The sequence below is a fragment of the Nannospalax galili genome, unplaced genomic scaffold, assembly GCF_000622305.1.
Source record: "Nannospalax galili isolate Female #2095 unplaced genomic scaffold, S.galili_v1.0 scaffold856, whole genome shotgun sequence".
NCBI lineage: Eukaryota > Metazoa > Chordata > Mammalia > Rodentia > Spalacidae > Nannospalax > Nannospalax galili.
Window position 1 is genome coordinate 1,713,741 of NW_008339573.1, and position 13,038 is coordinate 1,726,778.

Here is a 13,038-nt window from a genome sequence, read left to right on the forward strand (position 1 = left end):
TTAGTAGAGGTGATAAACATTACCACTGAAATCTACCCGATTACTATAGACATACACAGGCGCCAAGGGTCCAAGTGCCACCAATTATGACTAGTAATAATCAAATACATACAGATTAGAGATGCATGTGCCAACATCTCAGTGTTCGTAGCAAAAACAATGAATCTTTCTGCAAGGAACAATATATTCTAAAATGAAATGGAGATCTTTTTTAAAGGTTAAAAACTCATCCAATTTTATGTCTTATGGGGCTTATACTGAGTTCCATAATATATAACTATATTAATTCAACTGTGAACCTAGAAACTTTCACCCACTTGTGAAAGAGATGTACTATTGCTCTGGAGTATGTTACTGAATATGTTAAATTCGTAGTGAAGTGCTTCTTCTAATCAAGTAGTTATTAAAAATAAAAAAAGATTAAAAATAATAATTAGTAGATTTGAAAAACATTACCGTTGAAATCTACCTGATGACTTTATATCCATGCTCAGGTGCCAAGGATCTCAGAAAGTAACCGAGTGTGACTAGTAATAATCAGATATATAGAGATTAGAAATGCATGTGCAAATATCTTAATGTCAATTGCATTGAAAATGAATTTTTCTGTATGAAACTGTGTATTTTAATAATGAAATGGAGATATTTTTTAAAGGTTAAAACCTCATTCACTTTTATGTTTTATAGGGTTTCTATTGAGTACAATATTGTATAACCGCATTAATTCAACTGTAAGCCTAAAAATTTACAGCCAATTTTGAAAGAGATGCATCTTAGCTCAGAAAATTGTTATTGAATATGTCAATGCTGTTTTAATGATATGCTTCTTCTAAGTATGTTGTTATTAAATAAATAATTTTTAAAAATTAAAAAAAATATTTAAGAACAAAAAATTTTTTTTTATTACTTTTATGTATTCATGTGTGCATGTGTGTGCATGCACACACATGCACACATGAATGCAGGTGCCTGTGGAGGCCAGAAGGTATTGAATCCCCTGAAGATGGAGTTACACGTGGTTGTGAGCCACCCAGTGTAGGTGCTAGGAACTTAATTTGGGCTTCTGTAAGAGCAGCAAGTGCTCTCAACTGCTGAGCCATTTCTCCATTTCAATTGTTCACATTCTTATGAAACCTACTGATACTTCTTTTATGGTTTTCTCTGCTCAGTTCATTTTTATAAAAATTTTCTACTAATCTTTTCATATTTGTAACACTCTTCATTTTTGATAGTGAGTATAACAGACTTAGAATTTATTTGTCATGTAGTAGCATATAATCTAATTATTACAGATCACTGACTGGAGACGTAAGACAATACACAGTAACTAGAATGTGACCTGAAGCACAAAACAACTGTTCTGTCAAATAAAACTGAATGCTTCTTCCTTCTACACTGTAGGAGTATATATAGCTTTCCAAGTCCCTAAACAATAAGACAGAGAAATAACTCAAACACATTATTTAAATATAAATATTTTGTCCTAATTTACTAAAGAGTTTTCCTGTATAATGCTAACTAGTGTTAATGAAGTATTTAGTTTTAGTTCAATGAAAGGACTTCAAATAATTAGGCACGAAGTATTTTAAGGTATACATCTTAATGACCTAATAGAAGGATATTCTTTTTTACATGAACAGTAATATCAAAACAAATCTAGAAAGACTAAAGTAATCTTTTATTAACAGTAGAAAAATTATCTTAGAGGCAATTCAGTGAAAAATTGGGGGAATATAGGACACTCCAATGAAAAGTTCTATCCCATTATTTTAATAATTACTACTAGAAAATTGGTGACAATTTGTACAAATGGTAAAAATAACACAGTTATTAAGTTAGTTAGCTTATTATTCATGAGCATCAGATCACTGTTTTAAGTAAGATTTGGATTTCTAGATATATGTAATCTTGAAACAACAGAAATTAAGAACTATAAAAAAGATCTTGTGACAATAAAAAAAATAAACATGTCTTTTTATAAGTACCTTAGAGAAAGAGCAAAACTATTCTGATGCAAGCAATAACTAGGTCAATCACATATATAACTAAGCTTCTTTTCAAAACCTCTACTCATACTAATCATTTTAGACTAACACAGAAACACAATCTGGAGCTATAAAAATATCCCTATAAATTTAGAAGCATTATAGTTAACAGTGAGGAGAAATGACAGTACTTTGATGCTGAATGCTTCTGGAGACAGGCATTCTGAGGAAAAAGACAAGATTTACAGATCATCCCATTCCACACCCATTTTTGAATATTTAAATAGCTGATTTGAAAATATGATAGAATAATTCATTTACCTGGCCACTACCAGAAGTTGCCATGTTGCTTTCTGCCACTCCTTGCCCTTCATGCTGCCGTTCAGCTTCATGGGAGCCAGCCTCATGTTTGCTCTGAGATGACCTCTGTCAAATGGAGTCAGCATCATTACATACAAAAATGGTGTATGCTTTTATAGCTCAAAGCTTCTTTTCGTTTTAAAGCTCTGAATCAATTATACAGGCCGACAATGGCACAGAACTACATGCTACACTTCCAACCTCCAGCATGGCTACCAGTCGACTTACCTCGATAAGAGGAAAGCCAAGTGTGTCCCCCGAGTATTAGAGCTGCACAAGACAAAGGATTTTTCTGAGACTCAGAAAGACCATCCTCCACCAGCTGTGCTCATATCACTATCAGGAATATAACCTGACTAGAACAAGTAACTGTCTTTTCTGTACAGCATGATTCTGGCATTTAATGGAGCTGAAAATTTAGCAATTAAACTAACACCTAAGCTTACAAATAGCCCCTGTGTAGGTATATTTAAACACAGAATATATGCATGTTTTCTGTCAATGTCATGTGAAACCAAATGACAAGCTCTTCAAAATTGAAAATGAATAAATCAGAAAACCTTTCTAATGTAACTACCATCTGTGATATGAAATAAAAGTGACAGATTATATCTAGTAAAAGCAGTCATTTCAGAACAGATAGTATGAAGCAGTCATTTTGTTAAAACATCACTGCAGAGTCAAAGAAATGAAATAATCTCTCACCATCTTTTATAGTAACACCAATTTGTTTGCTCTAGGAAAATTATAAGATAAAATTATGCTTTAATAATCTGACATAAAAGTGGATCATAATATAAAATGGTTCCCCTGAATACTATTTTAACCCTTAAGCCTCCATAAACCATTTGAAAATGTGACTTTAAAACCTCATTTACATACACCATTCCCACTTTACTGGTTTATTTCTGGTAAGTTATATCTAAGCAAAAGGAAGGCAACACTTAGTAATCAAGAAGCAGAAGAAAAAACCAGTACCATATGACAATCACATTATAAAACTTAATAAAATCTACCAGCAGAAATATACAAAGTCAACCTACAGACAAAATTAAAAGACCATGAAGACCATAAAGACATGACACTAGTGTAAGCAAAGATGTTAACGTATTTGCAGAGAAATATTACTATCTGCTTTTACTAGACACCAGGAAAAAAGTGCTATTAAAACCAGCCATTGTTCTATGACCACTTGAAACTTACTCTAGGTGGACATACTATCCATGAAAGAAATGAAAACCTTGACAAGTGCTAGAAGGAAAGTCAAAAGGTGCTATAAAGGAAAGCATAGGGATGTGAAGAAGTGCTTTTTTAGGAAGTGTCACTTGAACGAGAAGTTTAAAAATAGTAAAGTAAGAAAAGGTGGGGGAGAACAAGTGTGTAGGTAAACAGAGGATCATATGCAAAGGACCTGAGGTAGGAAGAAGAGTGACTTATTATTATACACCAAAGACTCATGGTATAGCTGAAGTACAAGGAGGGGAGTGAGTAGAACAAAAAGATGGCTAAAAAATGTACTGATTTTGATGAGCTAGTGAATTTGCCTTTTCTTTTTTTCTTTGGCCTTTTTTGAGACAGGGTCTCCCTGTAGCCCCGGCTGGCCTGGAACTCCCTATATAGATCAGGTTGGCCTCAAACTCATAGAGATACGCCTGACTCCGCCTCTTGAGTGCTGGGACTAAAGGCGTGCGCCACCACGGCTGGCCAGCTGGGGCTACAGGGAGACCCTGTCTTGGAAAGACCCCCACCCTCCAAAAACCCCACCAAACCCCAAAAATTAACAATGTCCATTAGATAATAATTGCTGTACATATTGATTTATTAATCCTCATATCAAGGCTGTGAATCACTATTATTATCTCCCTTATAAAGAAATAGAGGCAGATTGAACCTATGGAGCTGGCTTTCGGTTCCACATGTAGTAAATGGGAATGCTAAAGGTGGGAGTTACAACCTGGCAGCCGGACTCTGGAGTTCAATCTGTGAGTTGCCTTGTACTGCCTCTATTTTCTTTCCTCCTTCTTTCTTTAATTACTTCCCTTTATCTGACCACTGACTGTAAACTATAAGCTCACTTGTACTGTCCAAAATTACTACTACTATGCAGACAAAAGACGCTGTTGCAGATTTTTAGTAGAGAACAATCCTAACAGTCTCTACATGCCTATACTTGCTGTAAAGCTTCACAAAATTTTCTACAAAATCTACCCATTAAGTGTACAATTAAATGATTTTTCAGTAATTTTACCATGCATCATTATAACCTAGTTTTAGAATACTGTCATCATTTTTTTTTTTTTTTTTTTTTTTTGGTGTTTTTGAGACAGGGTCTTCCTGTAGCCCCAGCTGTCCTGGAACTTGCTATGTAGATCAGGCTGGCCTCAAACTCACAGAGATCCGCTTGCCTCTACCTCCCAAGTGCTGGGACTACAGGCGTGCACCACCATGCCTGGCCCTATCATCATTCTAATAAAGTCTTTTCTTATCATTTTTAGTTAATCTGTGTTGCCACTTACAGCATCAGGCAACCACTAATCTACTTCATTTTATTTTGAAAAACATTTTTTTCCTCCTTCCACCTTCCAAGTGCTGAGAATAAAGGCATGTGCTACCATGTCTAGCTACGCTGTGTCCTTATAGATTTCCTTTTCTGGACACTTTTCTCTTTAATGTTTTGTGTGTGCACATGTGTGTATGGGGGGGCACACATGCCTGTATGTGCATGTGGAGGTCTGAAGTTGACATCAGGTGTCTTCCTAGAGATCATTCTTTACATATTGAGGTAGAGTCTCACACTGAACCCAGAGTCTGCCAATTCTGGTTAGCTGGCCAGCCTGCCCTGGGGATCCCCTATCTCTGCCTTCCATGTGCTGGGATTACCAATGGCCACCAAACCTTCCAGCTTTTTATGAGGGTTCTGGGAGGGGGTGGCCTAACTGTGGTCCTCACACTTGCATGGTAAATGCTTTATCCACTGAGTCATTCCCCCAGTCTTCTGGGAATTTTACAAACAGATTTTTGTGGCTTATTTTACTTAGTAGGTGTGCTGGATAGCTTTAGTGTCAACTTGACAAACCTGGGTTGAGGGAGCCTCAATTGGGGAATTGCCTCTATTGGACTGGCCTGTGGCCATGTCTGAAGGGCATCTTCTTGATGAGTGATGTGAGAGAGCCCAGCCCACTGTGGGTGGTGCCACCCCTGGGCAGGTGGGCCTGTGTTGCATAAGAAAGCAGGCTGAGCAGGGGCCAGGAGAGCAAGCCAGTAAGCAGCATTCCTCCATGGCCTGTGCTCCAGCTCCTGCCTCCAGGTTCCTTCCCTGAGTTCCTACCTTGGGCTCCCTGATGAACTGTGACTTGGGAGATGTAGGCTGAATAAACCCTTTCCTCCCCAAGTTGGTTTTGGTCGGAGTATTTTCTCACAGCAATGAAGAAACAAACCAGGATAGGTTTTTTTTTTTTTTTTTTTTGAGATGGGGGGGGGTCCTCCCTATACCCCCAGCTGGCCTGGAACTTGCTATGTAGACCAGGCTGGCCTTGAACTCACAGAGGTCTGCCTGCCTCTGCCTCCTGAGTGTTGGGATAAAGGGTGTGTGCCACTAAATCTGGCCACTTAGTAGGTTTTTAATATTTATCCATACTATATTATATCTTTAGTAATTATGGAACAATTACTTTCAGTGCAGAATAGTATCCAATTTTAAGTGTAGCACAAAACACTATCATATCTGCACTGTTTCTATTTGGGGGCTACAATGAGTAAGTCTGCTAGAATATCCAAGTTAAAAAACCTTTATGTAGGTGAATGACCTCATTTCTTAGATACTTGGGAATAGGATTGCTGAGTTATACTATAACTCTGTTTAATGTGTTGAAGAACTGCCAAATATTTTCAAGTGGTTGCAACATTTTACATTCTCTAATATAAACAAAATCCTGAATATAAATGAAACCCCACAAATCCACAACCCCAAATAAACTTCTAACGGTGCTGGAAAATGAGTGATTATGAGCTCAGAGTCCACAAGGGAAGAGTAAACATCTTTTCATGTGCTGTTACTTCATCTCATTTCTGAGGCATCTTTGGGTTTTGCTGTGTACAAAAGCAGGCTCCTAAGGACAGAGCTTTTAGTCAATTTGGAGCCATTCTAGTTAATTATCAAACTTGAGGTGGGTGTGGGAAGGCCTGAATTTCTAAGTCGGTAGACAAGAAGTGTAGTAGGTATCTTTGAGAAGTCAAAAAATTATTTATGTGACGGTTAATCTCAACTGTCAACTTGATGAGCTCTAGAATCACCTATGCTGGCATCATTTGCTGGGCTAGGAGAATGTGAGCTGAGCACAGTCATTTACCTTTCTCTGTATCTTGACTGGGGACATAGTGTGACCAGCTGCTTCAGACTCCTGTTGCTGTGACTTCCCCACCATGATGGACTGTGACCTTGAACTGTGAGCCAAGATACTCTTTGTTTCAGGTACTTTATTGGAAGCATCAGGGAAAACTAAGATAACTGACCAGCACATGATATGGGGTGGTTAAAGACTCTGCCTTTAATTTGTAGGGTCTGGAAGGTGTCAGAATGGAAATGCACTGTGTATAGTCACTGGCATGGAATTTAGAGTCAGCCAAGTGGAACTCAAAACTTGAGTTGGGGCACTCAAAACTTGTTGCTAATATATGAAATGGGAGTAGTCTTGTAAATGATTACGAATTCTACTTGTGGGATCTTATACTGACTCCCATGTAGTTGAATTGTCGATTACACAGGGGATTTCAAGTAATTGGTGTCAAAAGAGCAGAAAATAATTTTTGAAAGTTTTAAGAACCTGCAATCTTGTTTCTTTGACTCCAGTGTTGGGTGCTTATAAATTTGAAGGTATTTATAGTTTTGTTCCTTTGTGTGAAATTTGTTTTCTCTTTCTTCTCTAGGTTTTTAGTATGTTCCTTTTTCAAAAATTATTTACTTATTTATGTACGTATTTATTTAGAGTGTGTGTGCATGCGTGTGTGTGGAGGCCAGAGGACAATTTTCAGGGAGTTGGATTTCTACCCTGTGGGTTCTGGGGATTAAACTCAGGTGGTCAGGCTTGACAGCAAACACCTGAGCCATCTTGCTAGCCCCAGGATTTCCATTTTATTGCCAGTGATATGTACATTTTACCACAGTGTGTCTTTGGTGTGAGATTATTTTCTTCTGTGGTATCAGATATTAGAATAACCAGTTTTGGGGGAAAACTGTAACTGTTGGTTTTGGGAAATTTTAATTTATTCTTAATGATGATTTTTGCCTTTTTAGTTTCCCTATTCTCTTTCTGGAACTCATTGATTGATTATGTGAGTTGCATGATTGATTATATGAGTGCACGTGCACTTGTGCCATGGTGTGCCTGTGGAGATTAGAGGACAGCTTTTTGGGAGTTCTCTCCTTCCACCTTGTTTTGAGGCAGGGCCTCTCTTTTTTCTGCTGAGTACTCTGGGCAAGCTGGCCCCTGAGCTTCCAGATGGGTCTCTTGTCGATGTCTTCCATTTCATAGTAGGAGGGCTGGGATCTCAGATGTACCTTACTCATCTGGAGTTTTCTGTGGGCTCCAGGCTTGCCAGGCCTGTACAGCAAGAACTTTTATGCATGGAGCCCTCTTCCTAGCCCTGTAGAATGCCATTTGGCTATTGAAACTTCCTAGAATGATTCCGATTTTTATCTTTCCTTCTTTTTTAACTTAGTGTGCGTGTGCGTGCCACAGTGATGAAGTGAAGGCTGGAGGACAACCACAGTAGTCAGTTTTCTCCTTCCACCATGTGGGTCCTGGGGGAGCTGAACTCAGATCTTTAAGCCTGATGGCAAGAGTCTTTGTGTACTGAGCCATCACACTGTCCATCTTTCTATTTTCTATCTCACTGCCTTTGTTAAACTTTATAAAGAATTTATCTTTTAACTTTTCTACTAAGTTTTTAATCTCTGTTATAATCTTAATTCTCATGAGCTCTTTTTAAACAATTCAGTGTTCTGTTTGTGTTATCTTTTCTTACCTTATGGATACATCATTTTTTACTGCTGTGAATATTTTTATTTTGTTGACTGTTTCAAACAGGGTCTCAAGTACTGAGGCTGGTCCTGATCTCCTACTCTTCTGCCTCCACCTCCCAAATGCTGGATTACATGCATGTACCACCACCTTGCTCTTGTTAAGAATATTAACTGCAGCTATCGTTTTGAAGTTTTCATCTTCTTGAAAGAAATTATGTATTTCCGTATTTATCTCCAGAAACCTTAAAATGTCTAGGTCATTAGTGTCTATCCACATTTAAGAGTGGGCTAGCTATGAACATTTTAAATGAAGCTACACCTGAGGAATGGAGCCTGTTAGCTACAGTGACCCTGTAATGGGCTAGCTGGACTGCTCTGTTGGTTAATCTTCCAACCTAAGTATCTTTGGCTCCCTTTTTTGGGTTCTATTTCTTAGAGAAGTTCCTTTCCGAAGCCTGCCTTAGAGATGATAAGCCTGGAGGACAGTGGAAGTTTCAGCATTAAGTAAATTCAGTTTTTATATGGTCTTTCCAACTTCAATTACACTAGGCTCACAAAAACCCTATTCCTTCCAGGGTGAGGGGTGGGGGTTTACTTCTCTTTTGTTAGGACTGGAAAAGAGAAACAGCAGGCCACTCAGTTGTGTTGGGGTTTGGAGAGGTTAGGCTGGCCTTGAACTCACAGAGATCTGCAGAGATCTACCTGCCTCTGCCCCTCCCTTCCCCTTGCCTCAAGTGCTAGAATTAAAGGTATGTGCTACCATGCCTGGCTAAGAGGCTCATCTGCTTTTTAACAGACCTTCAAAGAATGGGGCTTTCAGCCCTTTTAATTCTTCTATCCACAGGTGATTAGAATAGCCAGCCTGAAACCTTTTAGGGCTCCACGATGATATACATTGGGTTTCATTTCTTATTCCCCACAACATACTCTAATAGTTACAATCTACTGAATGGATTTTTAGCAACTCAATTTTAAAAAAATTCTGAGTTTTTGTGCATTTCATATAATAGATCTTAATCAAATTTAGACCCCCCTCCATTTTGTGCATTCTGTCAGATATGTTAAGTCAAGCAACTGTAACCAGATGTCCTCTTGTAGTACCTCCATTTTTATTACACCACTTTCCCTGGTCTTTGTGCTGTTTTCATTTAACTTTTTACTGTCATTTCAATGCAGATTATGGAATAAGCACAAGTAAACATGTAGGATCAATTCTCTTACTATGGAAAACACATAAAGAAAAATCTTACAGGGTGATGATAGCTAAGGTAGTTGATTATATATAAACTGGCAGCTGAAGTGGCATAAAGAACAGCTGAAAAATTATATGGAAGACAAAATAGTCAAGATTTCTGATAATTTAATTTCAGGAGACACAATTCACATTTCAATGAAGTCACATTAATTGTAAATATTTTCTCTTCTAGGAATAGCTAATTATGTATCAACTAAAAAGGGCAATTTACTCACTTCTGTTTCTGTTGCTTGGGATTGTAAAATCTGTCGTATACGAAGTATGTCCTTCTCTATTTGCTGGATTCTGGCTATTCGTCGCTAAAATAAAAAAAGAAAGCAAATTAGATGTCTTTATTAAAAATACTAGTATAAATAATCAGACTACAACTACCATTTAACAGCTTAGGGCTATGACAAATATTTTTATGCAAGCACTTACACATGTATACATTAATGACAACTGGGGTCAGGTCAAGTCTTTTTGGGGGGTGTGGTCTTTTTGATACAGGGTTTTCCTATAGCCACAGATGGCCTAGAACTCTCTATACAGACCAGGCTGGCCTTGAACTCACAGAGATCCACCTGCCTCTGACTCCCGAGTGCAGGGATTAAAGGCGTGCGCCACCATGCCCGGCCTAGTTGTCTTCCTTTTTCAAACTGATGGCAAAATAAACTCTTTTCCCTTAAGTTGTTTTTTTTCCAGGTATTCTGTCACAACAATAAAAAAACAACAAAAAAACAAAACAAAAAACCCCCTAATGATCACAGGGAGAAACCTGAATCTCTTTGTATATAAAGACCTTGCAGACTGAAGTTATTTTTAAAAATCAGTGTTACAACCAAATACATAGTTTAAAAATAAGTGCAATGTACCATTCAATGTAATAATTCTATAGTTCGCATATTATAAAATTGTTTCAATAAGGAAAAACTGATTTAGAAAAGCTGGTTTCCATCTCTTCCATCAATAAAAGACTTCTGAGCATATATTCTCCAATGAATAATAAAAATGCCTATTGCTACAATTATAAGCAAAGCACAGAAAAACTCAAAGCAGTGCCACCCACCCCACAACATCAATCTATCTGTTTTCCTTTATTTAACATTTCAAATGTGATGATTCTCTACTATGATTCTAATAAATTCAGAGTATATAATACTCTTGAACAAATCTTACCATAGCTAATTAATATAATGCAAACAGACTAACAGAATGTCTATATTTTTGATAAGAAATCTAAAGGTACTATAAAGATGAATAACTGCTTCTCTATATAAATGGTAAATATTTCTTAGCTTTAGAGAAGGGTCTAAACTACACAATTACTGGCTTCCTACATTCAGAGGATAAAATAGGAAATTGCAGCTAATATTCCTTTTCTAACACTCCAGTTCTATATTGGCAAAAGCTAACTACTTCTGAAGTCTTGCAATGCCTTGATGTCACTGAAGAGGAGGATTTCCTATGCATCACTTGGGCTTCTGTTTCTCAACACAAACATGAAGAAAGAGGTAGTAGAAACTTTTCCTTTTCCTTATGACAATCTGTGATATTTATGACATCATGTTCAAAAATTGGCACTAAACTGCTCAGATGCAGGGAATATAAAATTAGAATATTAATATTTAGGAAAACTTTCAACAATGACAATTAGAAGATAATTCCTTAACTTTGAACAGATATTTAACTGTGAATTTTTAGGTGAATTCTCTTTAAAGTCAAAACAAGACAGACAGGACCTCTGTCACTGCCTGCATTCAAAGACAAGTGGAAGTTTTGACATAACAAATCAGAAAACAAAACAACTATATGGACTATAAAAGAGAAAAATTTTTTTCATTATTTGTAGGCAGTATAACCATACAGAAAATCCAAGAGTCTTAAGTTACTGAGATAAATATCCAGCAATCTGAACTTAGATTATCACACATAATTTGATAATATAAATAAAGAAAATTTCATTTATAACAACAACAAAGAGAGATAGTTAAGACTTTTATGATAATACTGTAAAAGTTTACTTAAAGACATAAGACATAAATGAAGATATAATACCGAGTGTTTACTTTTTCCCATGTGCCAGGTTCTCAGTGACTTTACATGTGTTAACTCATTCAATACATTTTACAGTTTATTATTATCCATACTTTATTGATGAGGAACCTGAAGACCTGAGGTACTGTTTGTCCAGATCCTCTGGAAGAGCAGCAAGTACTCCTAACTACTGAGCCACCCCTCTAGTCCTGTACTCATTTTTCCAAATTGGTGGCTTTTGCTTAGAAGTGGCTACTGAGTTTTTAAAAAATATATTAACTTTGGTCACTTTATTCTTAATAAACTCAGTGGGTCATAAAAGAAAAAGAAAAAAGACCCCCAAAGTAGGAGGAATTTGTTGGGAATAAAAAGGGATCCAGAGGGACTGAGAAGGGAAGAGAACATAATGGAGGTGAACATGAGCAAAAAATATATGTATGAAACTGTCAAACAATAAAATTAATATTTTAAGAGTAACAAGTATTTGGTGTTTTCTTTTCTAACTGAAAAATAGTGTACAGTTATTATGCCACTTACTTAATTTTCCTTTTGCATTTATAGTGGAGCCTCCAAAATAAAGCTAAATAATAGACAGTAAGCACCTCAGCCATGCCAATGATTGAAACGATAATATAACCTCATTATTTCTCTATTTTTTTCAAGTTAATAAAAAATTTGCCTGATATTTAATAAACTTGTTTAAAAACTTTCATTTTAATTTTATTTGCACTTTTATCCACTTTTGCCTTTATAAATGGGATCCAACATGCTCTTCTAGTGGCCTCGGGTCATCTGAAGTTCCTTGCCAAGGCCATTCCTGCTTCTTCCACCCAGGCAGGGAACCAGAGGGAGTATTCTACTTCCACTGACTTACGCAATGGGTGCACACTTACTTACTGTGCTGGCTAATCCTAGGTGTCAACTTGATTTGATCTGAGATTAACTGAAATGAAAGAGATCTTCTTGACTGGATCATCTGAAGCCAGAAGACACACCCTAAATGTGGGCGTTACCTTCTGATGGCAGACGGTATAAAAGACCAAGGCAGAGGAGAACACGGGTCACGGGGCCTTTTGCGGCTTGCCTTCTCTCTCGCTGGTGAGTTCGTCTTGCTGCTGTAGAATACCTTCTGAGCAGACGGTATAAAAGACCAAGGCAGAGGAGAACACGGGTCACGGGGCCTTTTGCGGCTTGCCTTCTCTCTCGCTGGTGAGAGTTCGTCTTGCTGCTGTAGACTGAAGACTAGCTGATATTTTGGAATTTGTCAGACCTTCAGCACCGGATTGGGACTACTGAGACATCCAGCCTTGTGGACTGAGCAACTACAGATTCTCAGCCTCTCCAGTGTGGTGTAGCTATTGTTGGACTACTCGGACTCTATCCTGTGAACTAAGCTGATA

At 37.4% G+C, this 13,038-nt stretch overlaps 1 protein-coding gene across 11 annotated transcripts in view; it reads right to left on the reverse strand.

Moving 5' to 3' along the window:
• The window catches only part of Apc (APC regulator of WNT signaling pathway), a 151,348-nt gene that overhangs the window by 41,863 nt on the left and 96,447 nt on the right, over nucleotides 1-13,038 (reverse strand). For all 11 annotated transcript variants that reach the window (XM_029564132.1, XM_008834315.3, XM_008834316.3 and 8 more), the window contains 2 exons: nucleotides 9,838-9,921; nucleotides 2,307-2,411 (listed from right to left, as the gene is read on the reverse strand). In XM_029564132.1, coding sequence (XP_029419992.1) covers nucleotides 2,307-2,411; nucleotides 9,838-9,921 — 189 coding nt within the window. The remainder of the gene's footprint in view (nucleotides 1-2,306; nucleotides 2,412-9,837; nucleotides 9,922-13,038) is intronic.